The sequence below is a fragment of the Pezoporus flaviventris genome, unplaced genomic scaffold (genome assembly GCF_033815535.1).
Source record: "Pezoporus flaviventris isolate CSIRO_AGI_PZ_B2104156 unplaced genomic scaffold, CSIRO_AGI_Pfla_v1 ptg000002l, whole genome shotgun sequence".
NCBI classification, from domain to species: Eukaryota; Metazoa; Chordata; class Aves; order Psittaciformes; family Psittacidae; genus Pezoporus; species Pezoporus flaviventris.
This window is the reverse complement of record NW_026892550.1, coordinates 61,933,460-61,951,359: the sequence shown is the minus strand read 5'-3', so window position 1 is coordinate 61,951,359 and position 17,900 is coordinate 61,933,460. Positions and strand designations below refer to the sequence as shown.

At 54.6% G+C, this 17,900-nt stretch overlaps 1 protein-coding gene across 1 annotated transcript; it reads right to left on the bottom strand.

Moving 5' to 3' along the window:
- Window positions 1-3,469: 3,469 nt before the first annotated feature.
- LOC133274666 (uncharacterized) lies at window positions 3,470-11,718 on the bottom strand. Its single transcript, XM_061464189.1, has 15 exons — window positions 11,280-11,718; window positions 10,955-11,080; window positions 10,607-10,686; window positions 10,074-10,194; window positions 9,675-9,755; window positions 8,821-8,925; window positions 8,257-8,434; window positions 7,792-7,898; window positions 7,223-7,372; window positions 6,864-7,018; window positions 6,336-6,483; window positions 5,803-5,934; window positions 5,324-5,497; window positions 4,892-5,047; window positions 3,470-4,620 (listed from the first exon to the last, which is right to left on the bottom strand). Exons 1-15 carry the CDS (start codon window positions 11,511-11,513, stop codon window positions 3,892-3,894), a joined length of 2,676 nt encoding a protein of 891 aa, XP_061320173.1. The 5' UTR covers window positions 11,514-11,718; the 3' UTR covers window positions 3,470-3,891.
- Between the last annotated feature and the right edge of the window lie 6,182 nt (window positions 11,719-17,900).

The window sequence follows — 17,900 nt, the reverse complement described above, 5'->3', positions numbered from 1 at the left end:
CTGCACGCACACGTTAAACTGAACGAGAAAAACTTCTAAAGCAGATTTTTTCACTTGCTTTTTCTGTTTTTCAGGTACAAAAAAGCAATGATTAGGCTGCATTTTTAGGAAGAAAATAACTACCAAAAGCTTCAACTAGATTTTGAAAATATTCTGTTTCTCTGGATGATAACCAGCAAGTTTTCTGCAGCAATGAGCTCTGCCATTTAGACTCGAGGAAAAATGTTGCTTGATACTAAGCTTTTCTGGAGTAGCGGGTGTCAATTCAATGTGATTTTTGAAAGCATAAGGAGTCTTTTCTGAAAGTGTTTTATGAGCCTGTCCTCCCAACATGGTATCCCCTCATCGCTGGTACCCTGACAATTTTTATCAGGAGGATGTTTCTTTTGGAAAAATCCAAATTTTTTAGAATAATGTTATGTTTCAGAGAGTATGTTCTGGCATCTGCTGAGCCCTGGGGAGGAACAGCTTAATACTGGTTGATAGGCGAGTTTTGATGGGATCCTGTGATTTCAGATTTCCTGAAGCAGTGACCCTAAGTGCCTCAAAAAGCAGCAAGCAGGGATTTCTGCTTGTACCTATCTCTTCTGGAAAGCCCCAGTTATAATCATCGCTGCTCTGCCACAAAGCTGCTTGATCTGTGGGAAATCACTAAGCCTGTGTGTGCCGCTAGGACCTGTCAGCCCATTGGAGATTATTCTTCCCTGCTTCACAGAGCTGCGTATTAAAGTCTAGGAGATATGTAGACGTCGAAACAGTATGCAAGGAAAACCAATTGAATGACTGGGTCAACTGCTGAGGTGGGGGTCAACTGCTGATTTGGGGTCAATTGCTGAGGTGAGTAGCTGGATAGAGGACGCCTTCAACACCTGAGCGGGGGGAAGCTCAGCGTCCAGGAGCCTCAACTCAGAGCGGCACCAGCCACCGAGGGAGCCTCACGTCCTCGACAGGACTTGCCCAGGAGCCGGCAGCTCAGCTGACGCGAGCAGGGACTCACAGGGGGCGGTGCCCGGAGGAGCGGCACCAGCCCTGGCTGGGTAAAAACCTGCCCCGGGGATCGCGGCGACCAGGGCGGGTGGAGGCAGTTAGCGCGGGCAGGCGGGCGGGATGGGGAACGCTCGCCTCATGACCAGGGCCTGGTCTGGGAGCTGGGCTCTGGGTGCCCCGGCGATGGCCAGCGTAGGCACCCAGACAGAGCCGATGAGAGGGGAGGCTGCAGTGCAGAGGTCGGAGTGTAGAGAGTGCCTGCGCTGGGCTTGTGAGGGGAGGGTGCACAATGGGCAGGGCTGCACTCGGTGCTCCCTGGTGCAGGTCCTCCTGCAGCAGGGGCTGAGGTGCGGGATGCTGTCAATAGACTGCGAGATGTCAGGGAAGCTGAGAGGAAGCAGGACTGCTTGCTGCAGGCCCAAACTGTGCAGGGGCCTCAAGCGTCCCCTATAGTTCACGGAGGAAAGAAGGAGGCCGTTAACCCAGGAAGCTGGGGAACAGCACCAACAAAAAAAAGGAGGAAGAAGACAAAACCAAGGGGCTTCCTCGTAAATCTGTTGTCCCCACCCAGAACCGCTTTGCTGTCCTGCGGGGGGCTGATGAGGAAACACTTGCATCAGAAACAGCCGGCTGGGGTACTGCTAAAGAAGATCACTACTGGTGCTGCCGGGAAAAAGCAGCGGGTCATAGTAGTAGGGGACTCTGAAAGGCACAGAGGCACCCATCTGTCAGCCTGACCCATTCTCAAGGGAGGTGTGTTGCCTACCAGGGGCACGGATCAGAGATGTTGCAGAGAGGCTACCTGCTCTTGTAAGTCTCACTGACTATTACCCACTTCTAGTGATCTATGTGGGTGCTAGTGATACAGATAGCAGTAGCCTGGAGAACATAAAGAAGGACTACAGAGCCCTAGGAGAGGTGGTTAGGGGCTCTGGAGCGCAGACAGTCTTCTCATCAATTCTTCAGGATACAGGGGAGGACCCCAAAAAGGCTAGGAGGATTGGCCAGGTTAATAAATGGTTAGAAGGGTGGTACCATAGTCAGGGGTTTGGGTATCTTGGACACGGGACCCAAGTAAGTAGGCCAGGTCTAGGGGGGTCTGGTGGAGCTGGTCTGATAAAGAAGGGAAGAACAGTTTTGGTAGGAGGCTTGCCAGACTGGTCAAGGATGCATTAAACTAGATGTGTTGGGGGAGGGGGGCATCATTCCATCCCAACACACCCAGTCAGTTGCCAGCACCTATAATAAATGCTTGGAGCAATGTAGAGATACTCCAGCTGCTCCAGCCAATGAGCCGGCTTCATTTGGAGCTTGGCTCAGGTGCCTCTATACAAACGCCCGTAGCATGGGGAACAAACAAGAGGAATTAGAGATGTGTGCACGTCTACGGGGGTCGCAGAAACGTGGTGGGATGGCTCCTATAACTGGAGTGTTGGAATGGAAGGTTGGGCAGAGAAGAGATTCAGAGCAGCCCTGTAGAGAAGGACGTGGGGGCATTGATCAATGAGAAACTTAAGATGAGCAGGCAGTGTGCACTCGCAGCGCAGAAAGCCAACCGTATCCCGGGTTGCATCAAAAGGAGCGTGACCAGCAGGTCGAAGGAGGTGATCCTGCCCCTCTCCTCTGCCCTTGTGAGACCTCACCTGGAGTATTGTATGCAGTTCTGATGTCCTCAACATAAAAAGGAACATCTCCAGGGAAGGCACATTCCTCAGTGGATCAGGGACTCACGGCAGACAGTGGCATACAGTGGAGTTTTCTCGAGGCGGGGAAACCCAGGCAAGCATCGAGACCTGCTGGGAACCGGGTGGGACCACCCTAAGCTCCTGCAAAAGGCAGCGCTGGGAACACAGAGAACATGGCATAGAAGGGTGTGCGGGGAGGACAGGCACCTCTTGGAAGGAGAGACATTCCAAGGCCGCCTGCACAGGTCCGAGCACACATGCCACGTAGCCCTGAAGGAAGAAAGGCGGGCACTTATCAGAGAGCAAATGCTGCAGCTCCAGCAGGGGTGACCTACACCATCTGTGTTGGTGGTGGCCAATGCCTTCGCTCAGATGGAGTGGCTGAAGGGGGTGCCTGCAGTGGAGGGGGTTGTGAGGCACTGGAACAGGATGCTCAGAGAAACTGTGGAGGTGTGGCCCTGACTTTTGTGCACTCTGGCGGCGGTGCTCCCAAAGACCGTGGCCGGGCCGACGAGGGCGGCCGGGGCGCAAAGGCTGCCCGGCAGCTCCTGACAGGCCTTTCCGCGCCGCGTGTGAAGAACACAATGGCCTTGGAATTGTGGTTAGAACTTTAATCCGAAAGACCCATTTTCTTAAGCAGGGCTTAACTGCTGCCTGGCTTTTCAGAGGCAGCAGCACAGCGCCTGCAGGATCCATCTCCGTCTTGGCCGCGCGTGTAAACAGGTGAGGATGTGTATTGTCTGAGATGCCAGGGAGGAGACTTGGGATTCCTCGTGGCTTCTCAGAGCATGGAGGGCTGCAAGAGAAGGAAAGAGAGCAGAGCTGAAACCCACCAATCTGCAGAGACCAGCAGGCATCCCTTCCAGACCATGCCAGCCCCAGCCATCCCTTTCCCTGGTCAGGAGGCGCAGGCGGGGCAAACGGATCACCTGGAAGCTGCTGCTCAGGAATGCAACAAATGCCCCCGAGATGTTCCCTGGAGCAGGACAGGGCATGGCAGCACGCTGCCCAGGCTCTGTCCCCTGCCCCACCAGCCCCAGCACACACAGCACTGTCCCTGCTTACCTTCGCAAACCTCCAGGAGCGTGTCCGCGCGGCTCTCCTTCAGGCACCGAGCGGCCATCCCTGTGCAGAGAGCTCCATCAGACCTGCTGCTGCCCAGCACGCTGCCGGCAGCATGGCCCCGCCTCTGCCGGTTTGGCTGCACCCCTTCCTCCCCTCAGCAGGGTGACCCCAGGGAAGGACAGGACGCAGGGGGAGGTGGCACTGAGCAAGGTGCCACTGAGCCCCGCTGCGAGGGCAGGGGTTGGAGAGGGAAGCACAAGAGCCCCTGGCTGCACAGGCCTTGCACGGGGCAGTCGATGCTCTGGCAGCCACAGGGCTGCTCCTCGCTGCCAGTGCAGCAGATGGGACTGGGGCCAGGCTGCCAAAAGAGGGACTCCAGGGGCCGCGGCTTACCAATGAACCTCACAGCTGCCAGTCGCACGCTGACCTGAGCGTGCTGCAGGTAAAGCAGGCTCTGACGCACATATTCTTCTGCTCTGCTCTGCTCCTGCTCCAGCTGGAAAGAGCACAATGGCCCAGGGCTGACACAGACCTTCCCCAGTTGCCTGGGCCGTTCCCTCCTACCAGCACCCCACACCTCCCCTTGTTCCTCAGGCCATGTGTGTCTCCCAGCCAGGAGCCCTGTGGGGCTGAGGTTCAGAGACAGCTGCAGGCAGAGCAGGGTCTGGAGCTCCTGAGAGCCCCCTGTGCCACTGCCAGGGCCCAGATGTGCCTCCTGCAACATCCTGAGGGTGGGGAGGTGAGAGGAGCACCCCGTGTCCAGCCTGGGACTTGTCCTCACCAAGCGCTGCACAGTTTGCCATCTCTCCAGTGTCTGCACGTGGTGACTGAGCCATTCCCATTTGAGCACCTTCGCAGCTGCACAGATGGCTTCCTGAGAGGCCTGCAGAGGGGGACAAGGATTGGGGATTGTGGACAGGGCCTGAGACCCAAAGGCCTGGCCCTCAGCACTTGCAGGGACAGCTGGGAAGCCCCTGCGGACTCCGCTCTTCAGGCCTTGGTGGTCACGGACTGCTGCTGAGCCCTGCTGGACCACGTAGGGCAGGTGTGGGAAATGTCTGTGTCAGCTGCTCCTGCCCTCACTGATGCCCAGGCCACCCCTGCGGGCTCAGCACACCCTGCCCCGCACCACGGCTTAGGTTTGGAATCCGTACCTTGGCCACGCTCTCGATCTCGTCACTCATGTGCAACATGAGTGGGACCAGGCTCCTCCGCACCTTCTTCTGCATCTGCCGCTTGTCCTTCCAATCCGCCATCTGTATTGCATCTTTGAAGAGGCAGATGGAGAGCTCTTGCGTCTGGCTGCACTCCTGGTAGGGAGGAGGACAGGAGGGCTTCAGTAACAGCTGCTCCCTGAGCCAGGGCGTCAGCGTGGCTGAGGGGAGGGGCCTCAGGTCTCCCAGAGCCATCAGCCTGTCGGGGAGAAGCTGGGCTGGGCTGCAGAGACCAGAAGCCATCCCCACGAGAGCGCGGGGGCAGAAGGAGAGGCTTAGCCCTGGGCAAGCGCTGCCGCCAGGCTGTGCTGCCGGGCAGTTGCTCTTGCAAAGGGCCCGTCAGTGGGACTCAGGTTTCCACAGCAGCCTTACATCATCAAAGAGTTGAAGGAGCTTCTCGGCCAGCTCCAGAGCGATGGAGCTGGCCTTCTTCTTCAAATGACCTATTACGTTTCTGAACGTGAGCAGGGCCTTCATCTTGTTGTCGCTGTGGGCGCTCTGCAGGGCCTCCATCAAGTCTGGCAGCATGACCAGTATTTTCCTTGCCTGTAAGAAGCACAGAATTTCTTTCTTGTGAAGTGGTGAAAGACCACCCAGGCCAAAATGCTCTGGCCATTAAGCACCAGCCTCCTGTCCGGCTGCATGGGCGGTGGCACAGGAATTCCTGCAGCAGCCTCCTGGCAGGCCTTGCCTGTGGGCGCACTGAGGGGATGGGGGCACGTGAGGGGACTTTGAGGGCATCTAGAGCCGTCACCCCAGGTCCCGACTCCCAGCCCAGGTCAAGCCACCGCGTTCCCCACTGCCCAGCACCAGGTGGCCAGCACGGCTTCACTTGACTATGCCCTGCTCACCGAGTCAGGTGACTGTGACAGTGTGACGAGGCCTTGGAGCACCAGGGAGAGCAGCCTTGGAGGCATCAGCAGCTTCCGGATTTCGTACACCCCAGCAAACATTTTTGGTGTCACATGGCTGGAGGCGAGCAGCTGAAACAAAGATGGCAGTGAGAGATGGACCAAGCCTGCAGGGCTCCCTGCACAGTACGGCCCCTGGGTCCCACTGGCAGCTCAGGGCAAGGGCACAGGGGACGGAGAGCCCATCCTGGGGGACACTCAGCGCTTGTGGGACACACCACACGCTTGTCTGTGCTAGCTCCGCCTGTGCAAGCAGAGCACTACCTGGGCAGACAGGGGCTTTGCGCACCCGCACCCAGTCAGCGTGGCCCTGCGTGGCTGGGGCAGGGGAACCTGGTGCTGGACTGGCCCTAAGGGGCTGTGTCCTCCTCTGGGACCGTATGGGGCAGATGGCAGGGGTGAGGGCCGTGCCCATTTTCCTGGAGAGGCAGGCACGGCCCTGAGCATGAGCAAGGAGTGGGCTGGTTACTCACAGCCAAGAGCTGGATGCAGGCCTCCGCTTTGTAGGTGCTGAATCTCCATGGCACACTCAGGTAGTGGAACCTGATGCTCAGCTCCCTCAGGCTGTTCTCCAAGATGAGGCGCTGGGAGAGCAGCACTTCCCACATGGCCATAGCAACACTGCAGACGCAGAGCACTCTGTCGGCAGGGCCACCTCAGCCACCACACGGTGCCTGGGCCAGTCCTGCAGCAGCCAGGCTGTCCTGCAGCAGCCAGGCTGTCCTGCAGCCCTGGCCCTTCCCGACCCCTTGCTTGGAGTGCCTGGACAGGCAGGAGGGGGCTGAGATAGTGTTCCCCATGGGGTAGGGAGGAACCTCGTGCCGGGACTCGGATCTAACTTGGCCAGCTTTGGCTACTGCAGGCCTGGCCGACCCAGCAGGGGTGGAGAGAGTGGGGGGGTGCAGGGCCCTGCTCCTCAGGGGTGCCCTGTAGTTTTCTGTGGGCCTCCAGCCCCTTCTCCCTGCATAGAACAAACCCACAAGGGCTGTGGGGGTCAGTACCTGTCACATTCTGGAGAGAGATGCACGAGTCGCAGGATCACATCCCCTGGCCACTGCTCTGCCATCATTAGAAGCAGCATGTCCAGGGTGTGCCAGACTGACAGTGTGTTGATGTGCTCCAGGTTGTTATAGATGCAGCTAACGATGACTGGCACCTGGAGGGCACACGAGTGAGGGTGGTGCTGCCACCAGACTGCAGCCGTTTCCTCAGCTGCCACTGAAATGGCCGCCCCTCCCATCCTACTCTGCTGGTGTGAAATGGCTTCAAGGTGCCTGAGGCACCTGGGTGAGGCAAGGCCGATGTAGGGAGGAACAGTGCCTGAAAGGGCTCAAGGGCAGGGCAGCCACAGGCTGCTTACCTCCGTCAGCCAGGAGGCAGGTTCTGTCATGGCCACATCCACAATGCTGATCAGTTCCTCCTTGTCGCATGTGCATGAGTCTCTCATGGCCTCGATGGCCTTGACAAGGATGACCGTCTTATCAGGGGGGTGGAGGTCTTCCCCAAATGCCTGCGGGAGGAAGGAAGGCAGGGAAGGCGTCTCACACCGAGTGCCCTGATAGTGCTGCTCAGCTGAGCAGCGAGAGCAGCTCTGGCGAGAGTACCCACAGGAAAGCTGGCAGCAGGGGCTGCAGTCGCTGCGGGGTGGAGGATGAGAAGAGAGGGGCCTAGGGTGAGGGAGGAGGGCTGGGGCCGTGGGCACGGTGTGCTGATCCTACAGAGAAGCGGGGCTTCCTGGTGGCCAGGAGAGCTGGAGCTGCTGCTGGGACACCGGAGTGCAGCCCTCTGGAGTCCCTGCTCCAGAGCAGCAGCAGCCCTCTCACCAGGGACAGTGAGACCATGGCAAGCCTGCTCGTTCTGGACCCCTTTGCTCACACCAGTCTCCTGCTGATGCCCTGGACAAGGCCCAGCAAGGGAGAAGCTCATTACCTTTACAATGCTCCTGGTGCTGCACACGGAAAGCCAGGAGGGTTTCCCAGCTTTCCTTTCGCCTCCACACTGGGGATGCTTTAGATCATCCTCTGGTGATGTCACACCTAAACAAGAGGGGATCACAGGAGGGTCATTAGGACACAGTATTGCTTACCATCAATGACGGCTTTGGCTATGGGGACCACGGAACAGCTGGGTACTGAGAGGTCCTGAGAAGAGTGGGAAGCAGAGCAGCACAGTACTGGACTTGTGGTGAGCATTCAGCTTCTGCAGCAAAACAATAGCTGGGGTGCTGTGGGAGAGCAGTTGTGAGGGGCAAAGGAGGTGAGGGAAGAGGGCAGGCTTTCCTGGACAGCCTCCAGCAAGTACAAAAAGAATCCACTGCAGTGCTCAGGGAAACAAGCAGGACTACGAGGAGATGTCTGTGTGTGGAGGGATGCAGCCCAACACAGCTTCTCTTACATTTTTGCTGCTGGATGCATCTGCAGAGGTAATGAAGAGTATCCAAAGCCTCATACTGGATCTCCCAGATCTTGCTAGTCCAGCAAACAATGAGATGTCCCAGCAGCTGTCCCAGGAGGCGGTCATGGATAGCGTCGCCGTGGGAAGAGCTGTTGTCATCTGTAAGCAAGCTCCAGACCTGGGCAAGGGAGGCAGGATGGGTAGAAGGGCTGAGAGGCAGCAGCTGCGACAAAAGCCCTGAACCCGAGAGTCTGCCCCGGGGAAGGATCCTGGCACGTCAGAGCTCTGCAGGGCCCTCCCAGAGCAGCGAGCTGGGCAGCAGGGCAGGGAGAGCTGTCAGGCCTGGCCTCCCGCCATGCTCCTTGGGCAGTGCTGTCCTTCACAGGACTGGCTTCTGGAAGAAAGGGTGCTGGGGAGGAAAGACTGGGGGAAAAAGAAAGAAGCCGAGACCCTCGCCCAGGGCAGAGCTGTGCTGAATGCCTCAGGCATCTCGAGCTGCAGGCTGCTGCCCACGGTGGGCAGGGAATGGGAGACAGCCTGGCTGGAGGGTGCCTGCCTCCTTACCTGCACCGAGGAAGAGCTGTCCATCAAATCGACCAGCTTCCCAATCCTGACCACAGCCCTTTCACATGCAGCTGCATTCTTAGTGTCGGTGAAAGGCAGCAGCATCTGGAAGGAGAGAAAGTGCTGCTGTGCCCTGGGAACTGGTGCCTTTGCCAGCAGCAGCAGCAGCACTTCTCAAGTCCCGACTGGACCCATGCAGTTTTTGTGGCCCTGAAGGGAGGCAGAGGCCACCCCAGGGTAGAGTCTGCTTCTTTCTGCGCCCTCCCCGAAAGCACAGGCCTGTGTCCCCTCTCCATGAAGGCTGGGCTTTTGGGCAGCACCCTGCCAGGGGGCGGTGGGTCTGCAATGGGGGAATGGGCATACTGCTCTCTGGGAAGCCAGGAGTGCGGAGCGTCAGGGCTGGGCTCCCTGTGCAGGACAGGCAGGTTCCAGTGGGTCTCTGCCCCAGTCAGACCTGGGCAGAAAAGCAGGAGGGACTGCGAGGCAGGGGAAGAAGGACAGCAGCCGCAGCCACTGCTGCGGTGCCTGAGGAGAGGGGTCAATGCTCCCCACTCCTTTGGTGCGAGGAAAGCTCTGGGGATGGAGCTGGCCCAAAAGTGCCATGGGCCAGGTTTTGCCATGGCACAGAAGGAGGCCGCAGGGGAGAAATGACGTTGACTGCAGCCAGGGGACACGCTGCTCCTGGAAGAGCACGGTGGGCCGTGTCTGGGTCCCCCAAGGGAGCTGAGCACCCTCTGTGCGGTGTGCTGTGTGCATGGTGCTGGGGAGGACACCGTCCACTCCAGAGTGGACACTCCTGTCCCTCCAGAGTGAGGAACAGCCTCTGCGAACCCCGCTCTCTGCCAGTGCCGCACCTGCAAGATAATCCTCAGGTCCTTGCAGCCAGGGGAGCTGAGCACCAAGCTCTTAAGCAGGATGTCCATGGCATCCAGGGTCTGCAAGGAGGAAAATGGTTGTGTCAGTCTTTCTGCAGTCCCTCTCTCCCTGGGAATGGATCTAACTCCCCACGCTAGGGGAGGACACCCCTGCCACCTCTGGTTGGCCAAGGGAGGCCTTGGGGCAGACAAGCTGCGGCGGGCAGAGGAGCCAGTCCAGAGGCACTGGACATGGTGAGGCCCAGGGGAAGGAGATGAAGGGACGAGGGTGGGAAAGCAAAGCTGACACCCTGCCGTGCCTTGGATCTCTGGCTGTGTCTCAGCACGTGGCAGCCAGGGAGCAGCTCTGAGTGCTCCTGACAGCACAACAGCACTTACCTTAAAGTAGAGGAAATTGTCTAGGCCCTGCATGTCTGTTTTAGGAGGAAGCAAGAAGACACTCCTGAAACAGGCCTCTAAAAGGCTTTTCTTCTTGCCCCCCAGTGCCATCTCCACTTTGCTGAAAAGAGAGAGAGAGGGACCTGTGAGACGCGGGTGCTGGGAGCGCTGCCTCCATGCCTTGGCCAGGTGGACACAGACCTCTGGAGCAGAGGCCCCCAAGCGGGATGGAGCCCTGGTGTGTGGGCAGCATTGCCAGGAGGCACCTCCTCCCTCCTTGGCATGGCCCAGGCCGAAGGACAGTCCTGGCAGGAAAGTCTCCCGCCTCCCACTTTTGGAAGCAGCTGAGACGTGGAGGGGCCCTGCAGGATCCCTCTGCTTTCCCCTCCATCTCTCCGCAAGCCGCGAGCAGGGCAAAGAGCAGGCCCTCTGAGGGCACCACTGGACTCTGCCGGGATGGGAGATGCCCATGGGCAGGCCCAGGGCCACGGACTGTGCAGAGGTGTCAGCCAAACCAGGGGTTGGGCACATACCTCATATGGGCGAGGGCAAGCATGGCTTGCTGCCGCACGGCCGTGTGCAGGTGGTCCACGGGCTCCTCTTCCACCAGCGCCTGCAGAACACAACCGGGATGGGACCTGGTGGCCGCAGGCACCAGGCGGCAGGGCTGGTGGAGACCCTCTGTCCCCAGCCCAGCACCGGCCCCCAGCACGGCCCTGCTGCAGGGCTGCTCAGCGACACCCGCATCCCCTCAGGCAGCTCAGTGTCTGTCCGCGCACGCTGGTCCCTGCCCTCCCCCTGCATGGGCCCCGTGTGTCCTCACAGTGTGCCGGCGCCTGGCAACTTGCCCCCTTCCCCAGAGCAGCCGGGGGTCCCCTCACCTCGATGTTCTTTGCCACCTGAAATCGGTGGTAGAACTCCTTCAGTTTCTGTGTGAAGCCCTCATCTCTGGCATCCTTGCTCAGGGTGGAGACGGTCTGCAGGAACCGAATCTTCTGAGCCTCCTCCTGGGCAGCCGGGGAGCAGAGACACAAACGGGCAGTGTGAGAAGGGGCCAGCAGGACTGGAGCACTGGGGCTGCAGTGCTGTGCAGGAGCCCGGGGGTGCAGCCGCGCCCAGCCAGCAGCCCCCAGCAGCCCTGGCAGCAGAGCCGGTGGCCCCGTCAGGAAACGCAGGCACTGCTACCCTGGAAATGGCTGTAATTACCTTCACTGAGCTCTCCAGAAAAGTCTGGATGAACTGCATGGATGCAGCGTGTCCCTCCGCCATCCTCATCAGACAAGGCAAAGGTGTAGCGCGGGGAACGAAGAATGTTCCAAGAAGTGTCTCGGCACCGCAGGGCTGCTGGGGCAGCGGGGAACAACGTGGGCTGCGCTCAGGGGTCTGCGCCAGCCTTGCGCTCCCGCTCTGTCCCGTCACTGTCCTGCCGGACACTGGCATGAGCGGTATGACCCGTTGCCTTTTATACGGTGGCCTGGGGGGTCACCTAGGGCACGTCACAAAGGGCACCATGGTGGGTCAGAAAGGGAACGTCACTGAGGGCACCATGGTAGGTCATAAAGGGCACGTCACTAAGGGCACCATGGTGGGTCAGAGAGGGCGTGTCACTAAGGGCAGCATGGTGGGTCACGACGAGAACGTCGCTAAGGGCAACATGGTGGGTCACGAAGGGCACGTCACAAAGCGCTGGTCACAGAAGGCACCACGGTAGCCCACCACTCAGACCGTGAGGGACAGGGTATTCCTGTGAGGGGCACAAGGCCTGTTCTCCCCTGGTCACTTGAGTCCCCCCGGGGTGCCCTGAGCCCCACGTTTCGCTCATGTCGCATGGAATCTTGTTATGGCAAGATAACTGGCGTGTGTCATGATGTTCACAGCCAGACTAGTCAAGGGGTCTCAAAAAGACCATGAGTAGAACTGCACGCACACGTTAAACTGAACGAGAAAAACTTCTAAAGCAGATTTTTTCACTTGCTTTTTCTGTTTTTCAGGTACAAAAAAGCAATGATTAGGCTGCATTTTTAGGAAGAAAATAACTACCAAAAGCTTCAACTAGATTTTGAAAATATTCTGTTTCTCTGGATGATAACCAGCAAGTTTTCTGCAGCAATGAGCTCTGCCATTTAGACTCGAGGAAAAATGTTGCTTGATACTAAGCTTTTCTGGAGTAGCGGGTGTCAATTCAATGTGATTTTTGAAAGCATAAGGAGTCTTTTCTGAAAGTGTTTTATGAGCCTGTCCTCCCAACATGGTATCCCCTCATCGCTGGTACCCTGACAATTTTTATCAGGTGGATGTTTCTTTTGGAAAAATCCAAATTTTTTAGAATAATGTTATGTTTCAGAGAGTATGTTCTGGCATCTGCTGAGCCCTGGGGAGGAACAGCTTAATACTGGTTGATAGGCGAGTTTTGATGGGATCCTGTGATTTCAGATTCAGGGGTAGAGCAGTTGATATCCTTTACCTGGACTTGTGCAAAGTGTTCAACACTGTCCCACACGACATCCTTGTCTCTAAATTGGAGAGACATCAATTTGATAGGTGGACCACTCGGTGGATAAGGAACTGGCTGGATGGTCGCACACAAAGAGTTGCGGGCAATGGCAAAATGTCAGGCTGGAGACCAGTAACGAGCGGTGCCCCTCATTGTTGGGTCTGGTCTTGTTCAACATCTTTGTTGCTGACATGGACAGTGGGATTGAGTGCTCCCTCAGCAAGTTTGCCGATGACACCAAGCTGTGTGGTTCGGTTGATACGCTGGAGGGAAGGAATGCCATCCAGAGGGACCCTGACACACTTGTGAGGTGGGCTGGTGCCGACCTTATGAAGTTTAACCATGGCAAGTGCAAGGTCCTACACCTGGGTCGGAGCAATCCGAGGCAGAGCTACAGGTTGGGCAGAGAAGAGATTCAGAGCAGCCCTGCGGAGAAGGATCTGGGGGCGCTGGTTGAAGAGAAACTTAATGTGAGCAGGCAGTATGCACTCGCAGCCCAGAAAGCCAACCGTATCCTGGGTTGCATCAAAAGGAGCGTGACCAGCAGGTCGAAGGAGGTGATCCTGCCCCTCTCCTCTGCTCTTGTGAGACCTCACCTGGAGTATTGTGTGCAGTTCTGGTGTCCTCAACATAAAAAGGTCATGGAGCTGTTGGAACGAGTCCAGAGGAGGGCCACAAGGATGATCAGGGGGCTGGAGCAGCTCCCGTATGAAGACAGGCTGAGAAAGTTGGGGCTGTTCAACCTGTAGAAGAGAAGGCTGTGTGGAGACCTCATAGCAGCCTTCCTGTATCTGATGGGGGCTTATAAGGATGGGAGGGAATCTCCATTATTGACTGTAGTGATAGGACAAGGGGTATCGGGTTAAAACTTAAACCGGGGAAGTTAAGATTGCATATAAGGAGGAAGTTCTCTTACTGTAAGTGTGGTGAGGCACTTGAATGGGTTGCCCAGGGAAGTTGTGAATGCTCCATCCCTGGTGGTACTCAAGGCCAGGTTGGACAGAGCCTTGGGTGACATGGTTTAGTGTGAGGTATCCCTGCTCATGACGAGGGGGCTGGAACTTGATGCTCCTAAGGTTGTTTCCAACCCTAACTATTCTATGAAAGAAAAACGGTGTGCCTAACTTCCCCTTCCTGTACCCTTTCTTGGATGATGACTTTGTACTTCTTGGTTTTCTGTTTATTATATTACTGAGTCAAATTTAGCACGAGCAGGAGGATGAGAGTCGATGTGTGTAGTGCTACAGTAAGACTCGCTATTTTCCCAGAGCACTGGTTCTTGGCAGGAGAGTAGTGTCTGTCTCACCTTTGGGACCTTCACTTCTGCCTTCTGTTGATACTTTTGAGTTTGGTAATTCTGAGCATTTTCACACATATGTGCGGCGACTGGAAGAGGGCTGTTGCCCCATCAGATATTTCTTCAAGCTTGTGGACCAGCCTCTTCAAGTCAAAATCACCATAGGCTATAGTGCTGGCAACAGTACTATTTAAAAACTGGATCCAAGCATGGCTCTGTTTTGAACCTGAGTTGGGCAGTGGTTTGACTACAAACTTTACAAACCTCTCAAATACAGCTTGGTCCCTGTGTCTGTTGCATTTGGTCCATATTGTTTTCTAAAGCAGTACAGAAAGAAGCTACTTTGATCTGCATGCTCTGAAGACTTACGGTTCCAGGAGCTGGATTTTTATCTTGTGCCAGGAGAGTAACTTTGTAAATACTCTTTCATGGGGTAGCTTTTACTCTGCTTGTAGGATTGCTTTGTACCACTACTGGTAACGACGGATTTGCTGCTAATTCAGAGTACCTTCTGGAGGTTGTAGCCAGTCTGTATTGCTTTTGGTATTTCAAGAATCAAGTAATTTCCCTGAGTGTTCCTGTGATTTCCAGAAGCAGGTTTGAACAGATGTAGCAATAGGGATCAGTTTGAATTCGATGAGCTTACATTGATACAAAGCAGCCATTTGCATTCTTATCAAAATAATAAAATATGAAACTTTCTAGAAGTATATAATCTTCAAAATGGTTCCTAGAAGATCTTTTAATGTTAGCATGGGCACATGTGTTAATTTAACAAGTTACCTTGATGTAAGAACCTCGAATTTGAGGAGCCACATTCAGCAGAGCATACTTTGAGGAAGCAGCCACCCATTCTGGCTCATGGGGTCTGTTAGCAACACACAAGCCCCAGATTAATCTGTATTGTGAGTAATGAACAGAAGCAAAGAAAAAAGGGTGTGCATACAGTGGCAAGGGAGGCTTCATGGAACTTGGTAAATTTTTATTTTCTTTTTTTTTCCTGATCTTCTTTCTAGTGTAATGGCCTCTGATATTTCCTCCCAACATAAACATCCCACTATCAATTGGACATGGGTATGGTGTCGCTTTACAATAAAATTATTTAGGGAGAGGAATTGAAAGCTGTTCTTAGTCTTATTTTCTCTCCCTTCTCTGCCCCAGTTACCCTAAAAGAAACAAGCTCAAGCCAGCACTGTGTCACCAACTTCCTTGTCATGGAGGAGCAAAAGGAGCAGCAGTGGTGACACAGATGTAGCTGGGAAGCTGAGCTGGTGAAAAGCAGGTACAGGAAGAGTAGATAGTTGAAGAAGTACCACGGGAGTGTGTTCACAGCTGGGTTTTCTTAGTGTCACTTGAAAAAGTATGGGAAATGTTCCTATGTATGCCAGCAGCTGTGGGTGGGTGACTGGGGTATAGCTGTGCTGGGACATGGAAAAATCCCAGACATGTTGGTCACACCTGGAACTTCACAGCCAAACGTGCACAGAGGCATGTGAGTGTTGACGCGGGAGTCACGGACAACGCAGAGACAATCAATGTGATCAAGCAATTGCCATTTTCTATAAAGACTTAACTCCTTTAGCGGAGCTAAAGGTTCTTCTTGGTGGCAAACACAGAGGCCAACCCAGTCTTGCCCTTGATTGTGGTAGCAGGCATTTTGTCAGCCTCAGTCCTTGCACCTTGTTGTCAATGCAGAGTTTCACCTGATTCATCCAGTAACAAGTCGCTACTACAGCAAGGCACACACAAATTTACATTAGCAGAGTAACTATTACAGGGTGCAGCAGCATACTGAAGATGTGATGGGAGCAAGGGACTAGCCAAAGAAATTTCTTACCAGTGGAATTCTCCCACACTCTTAAATTGTTCCATTACCTGCTTTATAACACTACTATTGTATTAGAATCTTTTCAGCTTTTGCCTTAGCATTTTCAAGCAGCTATGTAAGCGGAGAGGAGAAGCAGACAGGCCAACCCAATATGAGTGATAAGCAAACTTCTCCTTTATTTGTGATGCAGTTCACATATATATAGGAGTGGTATTCAGCCACTCCTCCTTGGCACAACAGTATTGGTTAGCCCTACACAGCTTCCTCCACATTCTCCTCCCATGTCCGGTCTCCAGTTACCTGTGGGGGCCACCCCCTGCCTTGCTCGCACAGTCCTCCAGGGCTCTATGGTCCTGCTCTTAGAGTCATTCTGCAACACAGCTACAGCAAATTTCCATACTCTAACATCTCTTTTACAAGTGACAAATCTATATAATACAAGGTGTAGTTTCTTACTAGCTACTGGCTAGTAAATACAGGTGGTTTTATACACAGAATCACAGCCTCTAATAATAGCTATTTTACAAGCACACATATTCAGGATGTTACTTTTCAGTTGCCCCCAAGTGATGTTTTGCAATCATTCGTTTTTCTCTTCCTCTATCTCATTCTGCTTGGGGTATTCACAGTCAGCTCCTGTAGCTGAGGCATCAGGTATCTCCATTTGTCCGTCCAGCTCATGGCAAGGCTGGACAAACTTTGCAGGTAGTCGCCATGGACCTGTAGGCAGGAGGACACAAATATACCCCCTCCCTCAGGTTATCAGTTCTTGAGAAGCAGACAGTCGAGGAGTTTGCTGCATCATTGCCCTTTATTTTTTTTTTTTTTTTCTCCTCTGCCACCCTGATGCAGCTTAGGCGACTGCTCATAAAGCTTGTGGTTGCACTACCCCTATCGCTTTTTCAGTTAGCAGTTCTTATTTCAGCCAATCTATCTATTACTCCAAGCCGTGGATTCACCCCCAGGTTACCTTAAACATACTAAGCAAAGCTCCTACCATGCACCTACTGTGTTGCAGGTGCTCTTAAGGCTTTGTCTGTGGTGTCTCTACAAACTGCCTCAATACCTCAATAGATTGAGAGGGCTTTTCGTAGCCTGCTTTGCACAGCTACAAACGCTGGCCTGCTCGGCAGCAGCTATAAATGCTTGCCTGCTTGGCAGCAGCTACAGCTGCCTGCCTGCTTCAGCAGCAACCATAAATACCTGCTGGCAACTGCACTTTTGCATTAACCCTTTCTTGCCCAAAATGTTAAACTGTTACCTGTTAAAAACTTTTACATGAACCCAACAACAAAAAATACACAGAACACCGTCTGCCCTCAACACATGCACACACACACGTATGGGATCCCACAAGCACACTCCACACAACTACGATATCTGAAGCACAAAATCCAGACAATCATTACTCCCACTACACAGTCCCATGTACAGAACATGGCACAAGGACCCTGTGGAGACTAACATGAAACAAGCTCTGAGAAGCATCATTGCAGTGCGAGGTGGCAGGCTCAACCTTAGCGGGTGTCCCCGCAGAGGCTCTGCCTTCCCCACATGGCATGAGGCTTGGGCTTTTATAGTGACCAAAATGCACACTCATTCCGACACAGGTGGCCAGCCTATGTTGGAAGAAGTGGCCAGCAATATCTATAAAGGTCTCCAAAGGTCGATAGAAACCTGGACATACTTATATTTACCAACTCTTAGTACATGAGTATCACAGAGAGACTGTATCAAATGAGTTGTATATGGGGTCCCAAGTCCATGGTCCATCACAGTCTGCCCAATATCCCTGATAAGAGCATAAGAGAGACCTTCCCACCACCAGAAACACACACAATACGTCTGTATCCCACGCTGGTCTCTCTTCCCTGGAGGTTGGGGGGGGAGGTGGGGCTTTTTTTTTTTTTTTTACTTTAACATAAGAAAGGTTGCTCCCTTCACTTTAAGAAGGACTGAAAACATCCATAAAATGGATGTCCTAAGCTCAAATTTCAATTCATTCAATCACTGACAAGGGGGGTGTCCTGTCTCTCCTTGGGCAGTTGTGGTTTAAACCCTAGCCAAACAGCTTGTTCACTCACTCCCAGCGAGTGGTGCCGGGCTGAGAGCAATCGAGGCCCCGCCCCCCGGGGCTCTCCCCTTCCCCGCTCCCAGAGGAACGGGGAGGAGGATCGAAAGAGTGCAACTCCTACGGGTTGAGACAAG

Coding starts and splice junctions, on each gene's coding strand:
- LOC133274666 (XM_061464189.1), bottom strand. CDS start 11,513: ATGCCAGTGTCCGGCAGGACAGTGACGGGACAGAGCGGGAGCGCAAGG. Junction 10,195..10,606: donor CTTGCCCTCGCCCATATGAG/GTATGTGCCCAA, acceptor CTCTCTTTTCAG/CAAAGTGGAGATGGCACTGG. Junction 7,899..8,256: donor ATGCATCCAGCAGCAAAAAT/GTAAGAGAAGCT, acceptor CCTCTTGTTTAG/GTGTGACATCACCAGAGGAT.